The sequence below is a fragment of the Sebastes umbrosus genome, chromosome 12 (assembly GCF_015220745.1).
Source record: "Sebastes umbrosus isolate fSebUmb1 chromosome 12, fSebUmb1.pri, whole genome shotgun sequence".
Taxonomy (NCBI): Eukaryota; Metazoa; Chordata; class Actinopteri; order Perciformes; family Sebastidae; genus Sebastes; species Sebastes umbrosus.
In genome coordinates, this window is record NC_051280.1 from 23,202,595 (window position 1) to 23,217,612 (window position 15,018).

The 15,018-nt window shown below is 38.4% G+C and overlaps 1 protein-coding gene across 1 annotated transcript; it reads right to left on the minus strand.

Annotated features, from left to right (window-relative positions):
• Nucleotides 1-4,080: 4,080 nt before the first annotated feature.
• On the minus strand, nucleotides 4,081-13,636 carry dmbx1a (diencephalon/mesencephalon homeobox 1a). The gene is made up of 5 exons (XM_037786446.1): nucleotides 13,391-13,636; nucleotides 7,269-7,442; nucleotides 6,365-6,543; nucleotides 4,775-5,180; nucleotides 4,081-4,659 (listed from the first exon to the last, which is right to left on the minus strand). The coding sequence occupies exons 2-5, from the start codon at nucleotides 7,420-7,422 to the stop codon at nucleotides 4,220-4,222; spliced, it is 1,179 nt and encodes a 392-aa protein (XP_037642374.1). The 5' UTR covers nucleotides 7,423-7,442; nucleotides 13,391-13,636; the 3' UTR covers nucleotides 4,081-4,219.
• Between the last annotated feature and the right edge of the window lie 1,382 nt (nucleotides 13,637-15,018).

Below are 15,018 nucleotides of genomic sequence, written 5' to 3' on the forward strand. Positions count from 1 at the left end.
GTTTAGCTATAGTGACAGTTTTATAAAAATAACTTTTTCCTGTGTTTGCTCAAAGTTACTGACTGCAGCTTTAACTCTGTGGTAGAAAGAAAAAATAGGGATGCACCGATACCGATCGCGGATCTGATGTCGGGCCGATACTGACTTTTATAGCTGGATCGGATATTGGTGACAATGGGGCCGATATATTCAATTCAATTCTATGTTTATATACCATATACATTATATACTGGAATTTGAATTCCTTTTTAAGTTTTGATCAATTTGTTGCATTAAAAAGGTTTACACTTTTTATGGAGATCTTTTACCAAGTTGCTGGTGTACGATTATTTTAATAACAATTCAGTAAATTTATATCTATGTATTTATTTGTTACATTTTGTTTTACAAAGTTAGGACAGCAATGTTTAAGTCAAGCCTGTTGTTTCCTTACACATAAAAGAATGATCCCAGTCACGTCCACACAGTGAGGCATACAGCTTATTAAAGACTAGTATCGGATCATAACCAAAGCCCAGGTAGCGCTATCGGTATCGGGACTGAAAAAGTTGGACGGTGCATCCCTAGAAAAGTGTACCTACGTGTTAAGTATACTTTTATAAAATACTTTTTTTGAGAAGTTAGGATAACTAAAATCTTAACGTTGCGCTGTCTGACATGATTAAAGTATTGGGTTCATATCTTCACATTGCTGCCACATTTTATTGGACGAATTCCTTTCAGACCTCACACAGACACACACACACACACACACACACACACACACACTAATACACACATGTCATCACTTGCTTAAAGGAAAGTAGATGGAGATACGTGTGTGTGCCTATAAATAGGTGGTTCAGGGGGTAAAGTGGTGAATATACAGCCCTGAGTGTTAGAGATGGAAGCACCTGATCCAGCATCAAGGGCTCAACACACTTGACCCTGAAGCAGTACAATCTAGCAATCCCTGTTCAACCCCCAGGGCGTGTGTGTGTGTGCGTGCGTGCATGTGTATGTGTGTGTGTTTGGGGGATGGGTGTTAAGAAAAGAGAGAACATTTGGAACAAGAGTAGTGTGTTATGTTCTCTGCTTCAGAGCCCCATGGGAGGAAATCCTGCCGTGTACCTGGACAGATTCGTACGCCTGGATAACAAGGACATTCACTTGTGCTGCATATCCACACCACAATCTTATCAGTCACACGAGCGGGACGCCCTTGGCTGAGGACACACACACACACAGACACACACATGTATGTGGTGTAATAAAACACAACAAGGTTAGGGTGAGGTGTTACACCCACATTAACGCTGCTAATCTGGTGAGATCATTATCCTCCATCTATCCGATTGTTGGATAGTGGTCGTTCATAACGGTCAGAGAAGTTGCTCAGCGCAGCAGCCGAGGTGCATTTGTTATTTACACACACTGAGTGGAGGGAAATATATGTTAAAGGCCGATTCAATTAACAGCAGAGCAATGTCACACGGCCGCGTAAAGTTTACTATGGGAAGAGCAAGGGCACAATTTTGGATGCGGGAAGCCTGATTGCCCCGCATGTGTTTGAGTGTGTGTGTTTGAGTGTGTGTGTGTGTGGGAGCATGGTTGGGGTGGGGGTCTGTGCGTTTTGACAAACCATGCTGTTAAAGATATAATAGCAGCATAATCACCGCCCCAGGCCGTCATTCTTCAGGATAATGGCCTGCTTATTCATTGGGGATGGCTTATGTCTCCATGCGGCTTTTTTTTTTATTTTTTGAGATTACGTTGGTCTTTTTCTGTCTCTTTTGCTCGCCTACTCTTTGTTCTCCTGCATTTTTATCTGTATTCTTTTTTAAATTGTTCTCTTAATTTGACCTTCTTCCCATCCCTTCGTTGCCTTGATGCTTTTTCTTCACCTTGCCGCTTCTTTTTCCTCTCACCATTATCTTTTTCTACCACACTCCTTTAATATATAACCTACATTTTATTTGTCTTGCCTATACGTATATTTTACTTTTACCAAAGTAGGAATTTAAACCAACTTTCCTCAGTTATTTTTGTGCATTTGATCAATAGATTTTATAGTTTGTGTACTCATTGAAAGGCAGATTAACAAAACTATGATTAATCGATTAGTCGTCAACTATTAAATTCATCGCCAACTATTTTGATAATCGATAAATCGGTTCGAGTATTTTTTTAAGACAAAAAAAAGTCAAAATTCTCTGATTCCTGGTTCTTAAATGTAACTATTTTCTGATTTCTTTACTCTGCTATGACCGTAAACTGAATATCTTTGAGTTGTGGACAAAGCAAGACATTTGAGGAAGTCATCTTTGGCTTTGGGGAAACACTGATCGACATTTTTCACCATTTTCTAACATTCTTTAGACCAAACAACTAATCGATTAATCAAGAAAATAATCAACAGATTAACTGAAAGTGAAAATAATTGTTAGTCGCAGCCCTAAACAACACCATTACAACATAGATCCTAAAGCTTATTGTTGTATTTCTAAATTCATGCTGTTTTTTTTCCTCATTTTTGTTGAAGATTTGAACCGATATCATCCTCACACTGTAAATATGCAGCACAGATAGTCTTCATTATAAAGATCTCCAAGCAACGTTTTTATTTGCGATTATTTTACAACAACACTAGTTCAAGTCTACATTGTTAGGGAGGAGTAAAGGAAACAACACTGCTGACGGTCCGCTCACTCTCTCCTCCACCATTATTATAAATCTATCTACCACTGGACCAAGTAGTTTGACAGAGACAGTGGGGGGTGGGGACAGCATTAGAATAATAGCAACAACAGAACTCGAATAGAGTCAAGACAGCAGTACACAGAGGACTCAGGTCAATTCACTCAAATCTGTTCACTTTCTTGTCTGGAATGCAACATACAGGAGGGGACAGTTTTCCAGCTGATACCAGAGAAGAAGCTGAACACATTTAAATTATGAATTAAACCCTTGATCGTTTACACAGACAACCAAGAGAGGAGGGGTGGACGGGGCTGCCGGTGAGCTCAGCAAATACAATCTTACAATCTGACAGCTAAAGGAATTTTATCTGAGACATTATCAATTATACAACATAATAGGAACTTTACAATTACCTTACCAGTAAACATTAATAGATAGACTTTTTTTTGTATTTTACATATTAAAATAATGTGCATTGTTTTTTCCCGATATGAAGACATTAGCTTCCAGAACACATTAACAGAAAACATCAGTGTGTGATTCTCCTCATCAAGTGCTAACAGTCTGTCTGACTTTCAAATGAAAAGCTGCATGTTTCCTCAAGAGAATATTAAGGCGAGAAGAATAAATGCTGACATTTATCCAAACGTCCAAATTTGTTTACAATATCATTTCGTATTCAAGGGAAATTGATCAACTCACAGTAAAGTGGTGTCAGTCATGGTGCTACCAGACCTTTTGAATACATAAAGGCGGTCTTAAATGGTATGCATGCTCATAATTGCATTTGCCCCCGCTCCCTCAGCCCAGGGCAAAATGTAATTAAAAGCTTTGAGAATTTAGTCACTGAAATCATTTTCTCATTATCAAGCCAGCCTCGTGTACAAAGCGGCATATTACTGGCCATTAAACTGGCAAATTAGTCACTTTTAATTACGCTGTTGAGGACAACATGGCTCGAAGTTTATTTTTATTTATGTGCCGTTATGTAGTACATGCTATGTACATAACCACGCTGCTTAATTGAAATGTCAATGGTCCCTTTGCTGCACGAGCGATACCTTTTTCCTCCTGCCTTCAAAAGTGCCTCATTTATTCACATTATTCTTGTAAACATTATTTGCATTGTCTTTTTAAACCGAGTTCATCCATCATCAGCTGTGTATATCATTTTCAGTGATTATTTTTTGAGTTATTTCAGATGTTAAGAAGGTCCAGCTGTCTGTTGGAAACGTCATCATATGAGTCAGGAATACGTTCACTGTCCTGGGTTCCCTTTTCCAGAGGTTTTGCTTTTTGGACCTTGAGCTGCAATGGAAGCTAAGAGGAGTCAAACCAGCTGTTGAAGTGTGTGTCTGTTAAATGGAGTTCTGTAGGTCCAGTGCATGTTGGCGTGTTTTATTCTTGGACATCTCTGCATGTCCTGTGCCCGTCTACTTGAGAAGGGGGTCGGTATACGGCTCCTAGAGAACTATCACAGTCACACAGACACGCAGTGGGATGGGGTGATGTGTAGTTTGTCCTCCATACAGTCTGATCCTCAGTTAGACATTGTGTCCAGTCCCAGCGAGGCGGCGTGCTGCTTGGCCCTCAGACGGAGGTTCTCGATGCTCGTGGTCTTGCTGTTGTGGCTGGCGAGGCCGCCGGCAGCCGACGCCTGCAGCAGCGGGCTGTTCCACACCTGCTGGGCGTGATGGGATAGGGACTGGTAGTAAGACTGGCAGGGCAGAGAGCCCAGCGGCGCCGGGGGCATGTTGACGTTCATTCCCAGGTAGGGGAGTGAAGACGGGGCGGAGAGGTCAAAAGCCGGGTAGTGCACCATGTTGTTGGTGGCGGCCATGTGCTGGCGGAACTGCTCCTGCAGACGAAACAGGCTGAGAGGGGAGGAGGAGTAGGAGTGGCTCTGGGAGAGAGGAGCACTGCTGGCCAGGCCGCTGCTGGAGGAGGAGGGGGTCACGGACGGAGAGATCAGGGGAGAGTCTGGACAGAGAAAAGAGGGGATTCACAAAGTTTAGTTATTGTAGTCAGCTGATAATAACAGGCTTGTAATGTTTGTGAAGGATAAAGAAAGGAGTAAAAATCACTATGTTCGTACCTGGTTTAGGGCTGAGTCTTTTGCAAGCTGGAGAAACATCCCCAGGAGTCACTGCTCTCTCACACTTCATCTCCTCTCTCTGATGATTTTTACTCTCGTCCTCCTTATCTGTGGCATTGTCCTCCGTCGCCGACTCGCTGCCGGAGTGTTCCGCCGACGTGACGTTCAGCTCCATGTCCAGCGGTGCAGGATGGACCGCAGGACCCTCTGTCTCCAGAGAAGAGGAGGAAGACGATGAGGAGGATGAAGGAGGGAGCTGTGTTTCGGGTAGGATAGCTGTGGAGGGAGGCGCGTCCTCCTTCTCGCTTCCTCCTTCCCCCGACGCCTCCTTCTGCTTCTGGAGCTGCTCCTTCTGGAGGCTGCGCTGCTTCTTGCGGAACTTGGCTCTGCGGTTTTTGAACCAAACCTGGCGGCAGAGGGGGAGAAGAGGCCGAGTTAGAGGGGGACAAGCAGAAAAGATGTACAGTGCATGTGAGCTGTAGCAGGGACTTCAACACACACTAAATAATTGATTTCAGTCAGCGTCAAATGATTGATTGTCAAATGATAAGCCCAAAAAGTCAATAAATGTCAGGAATAACAAGCCACAAGGCTGTAACAGAATGAACTTAGTTTAAAAACAAATTGGACCGCTTGAAACTTGCGCTAAATTTTCGTGAGGAAAAACTGGCATGGCCATTTTCAAAGGGGACCCTTGACCTCTGACCTGAAGATATGTTAATGAAAATGGGTTCTATGGGTACCCACGAGTCTCCCCTTTACAGACATGACCACTTTATGATAATCACATGCAGTTTGTTTCAAGTCATAGTCAAGTCAGCACACTGACACACTGACGGCTGTTGTCGCCAATTGGGCTTGAGTTTGACATGTTATGATTTGAGCATATTTTGTTATGCTAAATGCAGTATACCTGTGAGGGTTTCTGGACAATATCTGTCATTGTTTTATGTTGTTTAATGTCACTAATTTCTTTAACGCAACTTGCAATTTAGCCCAGCCACTATTCAATCTTTCAGAGGTTATAGCGGGCTCAGTTTTAAAGCTGTCATACTAGCTTGCCTTGCCGCAAAGCAGGTTAAATAATGCTCCAAACTTACGCTTAATTTCGGTGAAGAAAAACTGGCATGGCCATTTTCAAAGGGTACCTCAGGGTTTCTAGACAATATTTGTCATTGTTTTGTGTTGTTAATTGATTTCCAATAATAAATATATACATTAATTTGCATAAAGCAAGCATATTTGTCCACTCCCATATTGATAAGCGCGTTGAATACTTGACAAATCTCCCTTTAAGGTACATTCTGAACAGATAAAAAAGTTGTGATTAATTTGCGCAGTTAAATATTTTAATTGATTAACAGCCCTAAATATAGCATGTTTATTTATATTAAATTTGTCTTACACCCCTTAGAAATCAAGAAGGCCTTACAACCCCCCGTGAAGCTTTGGCAACCCTAGTGGGGACCGAGACCCCCAGGTTGAGAAACCAGTGGAATACAATAGACACACGGTATAAAACCATATCAGGCTATCTTTTTGTCTACTGCACAGTGTTTTTCCCCCTGTTAAGTGTATATATAAACATACCTGCACACGGGCCTCGGGCAGGTTGGTGCACATGGCCAGCCGCTCCCTCATCACCACATCCGGGTAGTGTGTCTTCTGGAAGGTCTTCTCCAGCGCCTCCAGCTGCTGCGCGGTGAAGGCCGTGCGGCTGCGGCGCTGCTTCCGGTGCTGAGAGCCGTAGCGAGCCTCCAGGATGATGTCTTGAAATGCGCAGCCGTTGGAAAGGAAACACACACGGCAAGTTTTATTTAACTGGGCATGATGGGAGATTATGAAGATATACACCTTATATATATACTTTATATTTGCATGAATGTCAGCTGCTATAAAACACCTGTTTTGTAATAACCTTGTGTGAAAGTTGAAGTTCATGCAGCTTTCATCATTATTTCATTAATTATTTTTTTTTTTCAATAATATATTTATTGTTTTTTTGTTCATTTGAAACAACAGAACAAACATTTACAGACGTCCCCAATAATAACATTCTCGGTACAAAGAAACTTAACAAACCTAATATTAATATAAATAAGCCAGTATAGATACAGGAAAAAAATATATATATATATAAAAAATAGATAAATAAGTAAAAAGAATATACACAAGTAAAAAAAATAAAATTTAAACAATCTATTTATATATACATATATATATATACTGTATACACATATACATACATATACGCACACGCAGTACATACACATACAAAAACACATATTATTTCATTAATTAATTGGCTGGTTCCAAAGATGCCCAAATTAGATGTGGCTATTATTATTATTATTATTATTATTATTATTATTACATATGTCACTTATACTGAACTTTACATGTAGAAAAATATCATGAAATACAAAATTATGGGTTTTCAATAGTTTGATGCTAATTTGTGTGTGAGCGTGTGTGTGAGCGTGTACTTAATTACCAGCTAGTCTCTCTGCCAGTGTGAGCGCGTGCACGGACGGCCGGTAGTCGGGCGCGTGCTGCGCCTGTTGCGCGGCCTGCTGGTGCAGGTTGTACATGGCGCTGAGGGAGTTCATGGCGTGCAGAGAGTAACCGTTCACTCCGTAGTGCTGCATGCTGAGAGGTCACTATATACCTGCAGAGAGAGAGAGAGGAGGGCTGTGATGGTCAGATAATAGACACTTAAAGGTCCCATATTGTAAAAAGTGAGATTTTCATGTCTTTTATATTATAAAGCAGGTTGAAGTGCTTTATAAATACTGTTTAACTATCAAAACACTCAATATACGGAGAAATACACACAGCCCGTATTCAGAAATTGCACATTTGAAACAAGTCGTTAGGATTTCTGTCCATTTGTGATGTCACAAATATACAATATTTAGACCATTATACGGTTTTAAACATAAACATTGTAAAAGTGTCCCAGTTTATTTCCTGGTTGCAGTGTATGTAAATAACATCAGCTGACAGGAAGTTAACATTGACCCAAACTGTTGCCTAGCAACACAATTCCGTTGCAATTCCGTTGAAATGCACTAAAACGGAGCGTTTCAGACAGAGGATAAATACAGGTATATTCAGGCTGACAGTATGAGGAAAATAAAGAGTTTTTTGAACATTACAGCATGTAAACATGTTTTAGTAGAAACATAAAATACAAGTATGAACCTGAAAATGAGCACGATATGGGACCTTTAAAGGACATGCTGCTGATGGACACCATGTGATCTCACACCAAATAAGAAGATCAGAATCATGTATTTATGGTGTAGATGCACGAGATTATTATTATCATTATTATTATTATTATTATTAGTAGTAGTAGTAGCCCCTAAATGACAGCAGGTTCCTCGCTGCTCAAGGGCCAATAGATTTTAATGTGCAGCACTCAGACAAAAGTGTTATCCATTAACATCCAATTATGGCTGTGTTCAATCCATTAATTATACAAAAGGACTTTTAATTGGGGTAATTATCACTCGTTCCCGTAATGAACCGTGACGGATGCCTTATTCATGAATTTATTCATCTGTGATCCCGGAGAAGCCAAATCCTCTTTGAAAAGCGTTTCTTCTGACAGATCAGATCAGGGCGTTGATGAGATGAGATGTGTTGGTAAAATGAAATAAGGAGATTTGTTCCGGGTCTCGGTGGCAAAAAAAAAAACCTGCAACCGGATAGCAGGATTATTTTTTTAATAGGCTCTGATTACTGAATAAATGCTATTCAATTTTGACTTTTTCCACTTCTGAAAATTAATTTTCTTGCAACATTTAACAGCAGAGCTTGCAATTTATTTTGGGTCATTTTATTATTATTATTTATAATTAACATTTTAAGCCAAGAAGCTTACAGCTTTTAATGATATGAACAGATTAATTTGTTGTAAAGTAAAACATCCATGTTATAGACTTTGTCACATTGGCAGCAATTTCCCCCAAACTCTATTTTCTCCTTCACGAATGAGATTTTCATAGATGAAGCGCTTGAGGACACGATTAGATATGTATTAGTATGGAGGAGGCTGACAGGAGGGAATATCTCTGAGGCCCAACCAGTTATTATAACTATTACAGAGAGACCACAGGGGGAAGATATAAATCTTTCTCCTGTATGACAGGTACAGTATCCAGGGAAATGCTTAAGTTATTGAACTTCTACAGATATACCTCTAAACATTTCTGACAAAACTTTCAGGTTATAATTTTTCTATAATTTTTGTTTTATTTAATTTGACTATAATTCACAACACTTTCTTTATGTATACTTATAAATATCAACAATTGAATAAGTATTTATTTCCAGTAGCCTATATTTAATATTTTAGAATCGTTTAAAATCAATCTGAAATTATGCAGGGTATTAATTTGAAACATAATTGATGCTAATTTGACCAAGGTCATACTCTTTATGTGACCTTATTACTGGTTGACATCTTTTAATTATGACTCGATAATTCTTGTAACAATCAAATGTCAATTAAATTACATTTTCAGTATAAATCAATAAATAATAATAAATTACTCAATAATAACATGATTATTCTTATTCGTCTTATTCTTCTTATTTTTTACTATTATTTGTATTATTATTATAATAATTATTATTATTTGTATTATTAATAACCATGATAATATTAATAATACCAATAATAATAATGATAATAATTGTAATAATAAGAATGATGATGATGATAATAATAATAAGAATGACAATAATAATATTTTGTTATTATTATAAATAATAACCATGATAATATTAATAATAACAGTAATAATAATGATAATACTACTAATAATAATGATGATTATGATGATAATAATAAGAATGACATAATAATAACAATAATAATTTGTTATATTATTATTATTATTACTATTATTATTATTGATTCAAATAGGCCAATTAGGCTATTGTAAACCTGTTTTATAAGACAGAAAAGACTGGGTGGTCGTTCTTGTAAAAGGCATTTTTTTTTCTACCCATTTCTCAGCTTTTCAGTGTGTGTGTTAGTGTGTGCGCGCGCGCGTGTGTGCTCGTGTGCGTGTGTGTGTGTGTGTGATGCCCGCAGTGCCCATTCCCAGCCTATTAAGTGGCTGCTGCGGCTGATGAATGTGATCAGAGGGCAGTGGGGAATAGTTTAATTCGCCGGGACAGAAGGTGCTTCGCTAAACATTTACTTTACTCCCCCAAGTATTTCAGTTGAATGGACCCAAACCCCCCTTCCTCCTCCTCCTCCTCCTCCTCCTCCTCCTCCTCTCTGGCGGCCTCTTATCCCATCGCCCCGGGGCACCGTTTTGGCTGAGATGTGGATGTGGATGTGGATGTGGATGTATGGCCTCTCCGCGGGTAAAAATATGCATGTTGATCCCCATTTGGCTCCCCGTCTAATGGAAGTGCAAATAGGTTTCGACTGCGAGGCCCTCCATTTATCATCACCGCTGACACGGACGGACGTTACAGTGGAGGAGAGGACTGCTGGCTGGCTGGCTGGCTGGTTGGCTCTGGGTTGTGCGCGTGCGTGCCCAAATGTGCGTGCGTGCGTGTGTGTTCTAGTAATAGGATTTTTCTCAATTTTTCTGTTTTTCTCTGCAAATGAAGGTGCATTTTAATTGGATTATGCTTCAAATCACACAAAATGTATAAGGGAAAGAAATGCATCATGTATCTATAAACGTGTCTGAAAAAGTACAGATTTGTATTTATTTACACCTGCAAGCACTGATGGAAGTTTGAGGAACTAAAAACGCCATTTATTTCAATCTCACTTTTTGCAATAATCTGCAAATATAAATATCCTGAAAAAAGTGAACTTTTTTTTAACAGTGGAGGAGTGCTGACTGGTTATCTCTGGGTTGTTTGGGAGCTCCCGTGCACGTGTGCGCGTGCGTGTGTGTTCTAGTAATAGGATTTTTATGAACTGTCTCTAAATTATTTCTTTACAGATTAAAATTAGTATTTTTTTTATAATCTTCTTTCTTGTGAAGAACATTACTTCTGTTTTTTATTCAACTGAAAACTTAAATCTGCCTTTCAAAGTGATTTATTCCCATCATATCTTCCAATATCTAATGATACATTTTCAAAAATGTTATTTATCATAATTGATAATACTTATCACACTCCATTTTCTACCTCATATGTATGGGAAATTTCAGATCCTACTTTTACTTAAATAGTGATTTATCCAATTAAAAGCTTTTCCTCCAATTCCTATTTAAGTGTAAATTAATCAGAATCCTTTCCTTCCTCAGCAAATTATACACTTTTCTACATCAAAGAATACTGCAGCTACTGTTTCTTTATTAACTTTCCTTACTTCATCCTCTAGACAACACTGTAAGACTGGATTAGTCTATTTTTCAAAGTTTTCAAGTAACCCTGATTAGGAAGACAAAAAAGATCAAACTAAGTACCTCTGGTTTCAGGCTTTACAAATTTACTGTATTTTCCACCTACATTATTTTAATGAAGGTGCATTTTAATTGGTTTATGCTTCAAATCACACAAAATAAATGCATCATGTATCTATAAACATGTCTCAAAATGTACAGATTTTGTAATTGTTTACAGCACTGATGGAAGTTTGAGGAACTAAAAACGCCATTTATTTCAATCTTTAAATCTTGGCTGGCTGGTTAGCTCTGGGCTGTTTGGGAGCTCCCGTGCACGTGTGCGCGTGCGTGCCCAAATGTGCGTGCGTGTGTGTTCTAGTAATAGGATTTTTCTCAATTTTTCTGTTTTCTCTGAAAATGAAGGTGCATTTTAATTGGATTATGCTTCAAATCACACAAATAAACGCATCATGTATCTATAACACTATACATCCTATATACCATATAACACTATATATAACACTATATATCCTATATAACTATTACACTATACGTCCTATACAACTTTATAGACTGCACATATGCACATATTACATTTATTTATTGCACATACTACATTTATTTATTGACGGACTGCACACACTATGTTCACCCATTTACTCTGTATCTTTTATATCTATATAGTTGTTTTTATAATTTTTGTATATCTCCTGTGTTTCACTCTGTTTGCTGATGTTGCTGCTTTGACACCTGAATTTCCCTCCGGGGATTAATAAAGGTTCATCTTATCTTATCTTATCTTATCTTATAAACATGTCTCAAAATGTACAGATTTTTATTTGTTTACAGCACTGATGGAAGTTTGAGGAACTAAAAACGTATTTCAGTCTCACTTTTTTTTTTTTTTTTTTACAAAATGCAATAATCTGCAAATATAAATATCCTGATTATCTGTTTGCCCCCAAGTAAACTTTTTTTTTTTAGCCTGTCTTCTCACCCTTACACCTTTTCATATTTACCACCCCATCTCTGGTCATAGCCTGTATCCTCCTGCCCATATCCAATCCAGCACAATGGCTCATCACTGTGAGCCTGTCAGACTGTTATTGTCATTCATAAGCCCTCTCCTCTCTCTGGTGCTCGAGGCTCTGGGCCCTCCTGGCTGGCAGCCCACCGCTCAATGCTTCGATTATCAAACCGTCATTATGTAAATTGGCATGTACAGTTCAACTCTTTGATCCGGTTAAATTAGGAAAAATGTTATTTGCTAACAGCCCTCAGGGGCACGAGTCGACCTGACAATCTGCTCTTTGCTGTGTCACAGTGTTAAACTGTCTGTCAGAGGGACGAGCTGCTGTTATGAAGGAGATTTGATATGCAGAAGACTAGACAGAAATTTAAAGGTATTTTTTAATGTCTGATATTTTTGTTTTGTTGTTAACTTATTTTAAGATCCCAAATGTTAATGCGAAATTTATTTTTCTATTGAGAATGCAAGACATAAGTGTAAACTTTTGTTTTATGTTGTGCTTCTGTGAATTTGTGCCACTTTAATAATAATAATAATAACCTTTATTTGTATAGCACCTTTCCAAACATAGTTACAAAGTGCTTTACATAAGTTAAAATAGTGCAAACATCAAGATAAAAACAATACTGAATAAAAACATAGGCAAAAATGAAATGTTGAACATAAAACTTTCATAAGACTTTAGAGTAATTGCGATTTAATTTTAATAGACCAGGGTCACGTGTGCAACCATAATGAGTCCCTTTTATTTTGGGTATATCATTTTCAGGCTCGTGTATAAATAAAAAAAAATAGGTGTTTTTTAAATGTATTTATTTATTTATTTATTTATTTTTGTATTATTTATGTGACCGTTGTGCATTTTAGTTCTCACGCCTGCAGGTTACATTTTGGGTTGCACACTGAAACTTTAAAATACCACATTTATCATAACAAATACACAATAATCCAACCAAGGAGCCACTAAATCTCCACTAAATTGAAAGAAAAAAAATCAATATTTGATGCAGACTATACTGGGATCATTTTTCACATTATGAACACAATAAAAAGTCATTCATGATTCAGATGCAATGGAGCTTGCTTCAGAAACTGGCTGATAAAATTGCGCACCAAGTTTAACATGGACATTAGAGCTTTTACGCACAAGAAGCAACATGAGAAATAACCTACTAATAACCGAATAAAGAGACTATATGGAGAAAAAGTTTTTACCTCTTGTGTAGAGACACTTGTCTTTCCAGTCACTTCGTCCACAGCCAGCACAGAGAGACTCCTCAACTTTCAGCTTCCTCTTCCAAATGCCCACTTTTTTCCGTCCTTTTGTCCGACACTGAGATCCACACAAGCCCTCCTCCAGTCTGTTGCTTCACCTGCAGTCCGTCAGTCCGCTCTGCTCTGCTCGCGCTCCACCTGCTCCTCTCGTGGTGAACTCACCGCGTCTCGCGCAGAAGTGGGAAAGTGCCATCTGCTGGTGCGCGAGATGCCCGAGCGGAGGGATTTTAAGGAGAGCTCCGTGGGGGTCATATCGGCTTTCTATTGGCTCTCCGCGCTGTCAGTCAAGTAAATGAGATATAGCTGATGATCGTCCAGCGTGCAGACTCTGGCGCACTGACTCCTGGAGTTATTCTCAAATATGATCAATTTAAGCACATTATGTCCCATTAAATCCCTCCGTGTCTGTCTACACGGTTTTTGTTTTTTTCTCTTTTCATTTATTGAAATTGATAAACATCCCCCAAAATGTGAAGCTTTTTTATGGCTAGATTTTGGGCAAAATGTGTAGATATTGTTTTATGGTCGACATAAAGTAGGATGGATAAACAGGAAGGCAATCTCCAAAAAACTAAAAGAAGTGGCAACGAGGAAGGAAATATATTTAAAAGCCTTTATTATAGTGGCTAAAGACAACATAATTGATAAAATAATGTGGATTTTATTTCTTTGCTAATCTGCTGCAATTTAGTAAATAATTCTTGTAGGTTATAAACTCGAACTTTGCATAAAAGGTGCATAAAATGTTCATGTCAACGCATTTCTCTGTCTCTCTATGAATACTATCAAGAAGATATATAGCCTGTATAGATACATATTGATTTTTGGTCGACATAAAGTAGGATGGATAAACAGGAAGGCAATCCAGGCACTCCAAAATACTAAAACAAGTGGCAACGAGGAAGGAAATATATTATATTATAAATCATTAAAAAAAAAAGCCAACATAACTAAGTAAATAAAGTAGGATGGGTTTTATTTATTTGTTAATCTGCTGCAATTTAGTAAATACTTCTTGTAGGTTATAAACTCAAACTTTGCGTAAAAAGTGCGTAAAATGTTCATGCATTTCTCTATAATATGAATAACATCAAGAACATATATAGCCTGTATAAAACACACTTTGTCACACATTTCATTCACACCTCATTGCATGTGTTTAAAACTATTTTATGTATATTTTTTTCTAATCTCTCCACAAACTGCTTGTATGCTCTTGGATCATGAATCCAATTGTCTTCCTTCTCTGCCTTGTGAGGAAAAGCAACCAACCTTTAGTTTGTTTGCTCTTCGGCTTTTCCCTCCATGCCACTGGAGGAGAGGAGAGAGAGACTTTAGAGAGAGAGAGAGAGAGAGAGAGAGAGAGATGGCTAATAGATGCCAGGCTGCTGCTGCTGCCTTTAGACTCTTTAGACTCTCTGGAAGGATTTGGGGATGGGATAGGGAAGACAAGACGCCATCTCAGCCTCCAAAAACCCCTGTCTTAAAATGACTGCGGGTAAGAGGATTAGGGCAATAATGCCCTTCTCTTCTTGAAGGGTTTTTTAGAGAAGATTTCTTCTCCCGGA

What these genes read in the sequence shown, in the direction of transcription:
- dmbx1a (XM_037786446.1), bottom strand. Translation starts at nt 7,422, where the DNA reads ATGCAGCACTACGGAGTGAACGGTTACTCTCTGCACGCCATGAACTCC. An exon ending in TGCCCGAGGCCCGTGTGCAG is followed by an intron (nt 5,181 to 6,364) that starts GTATGTTTATAT and finishes CTCTGCCGCCAG; the next exon opens with GTTTGGTTCAAAAACCGCAG. An exon ending in AAGACTCAGCCCTAAACCAG is followed by an intron (nt 4,660 to 4,774) that starts GTACGAACATAG and finishes TTCTCTGTCCAG; the next exon opens with ACTCTCCCCTGATCTCTCCG.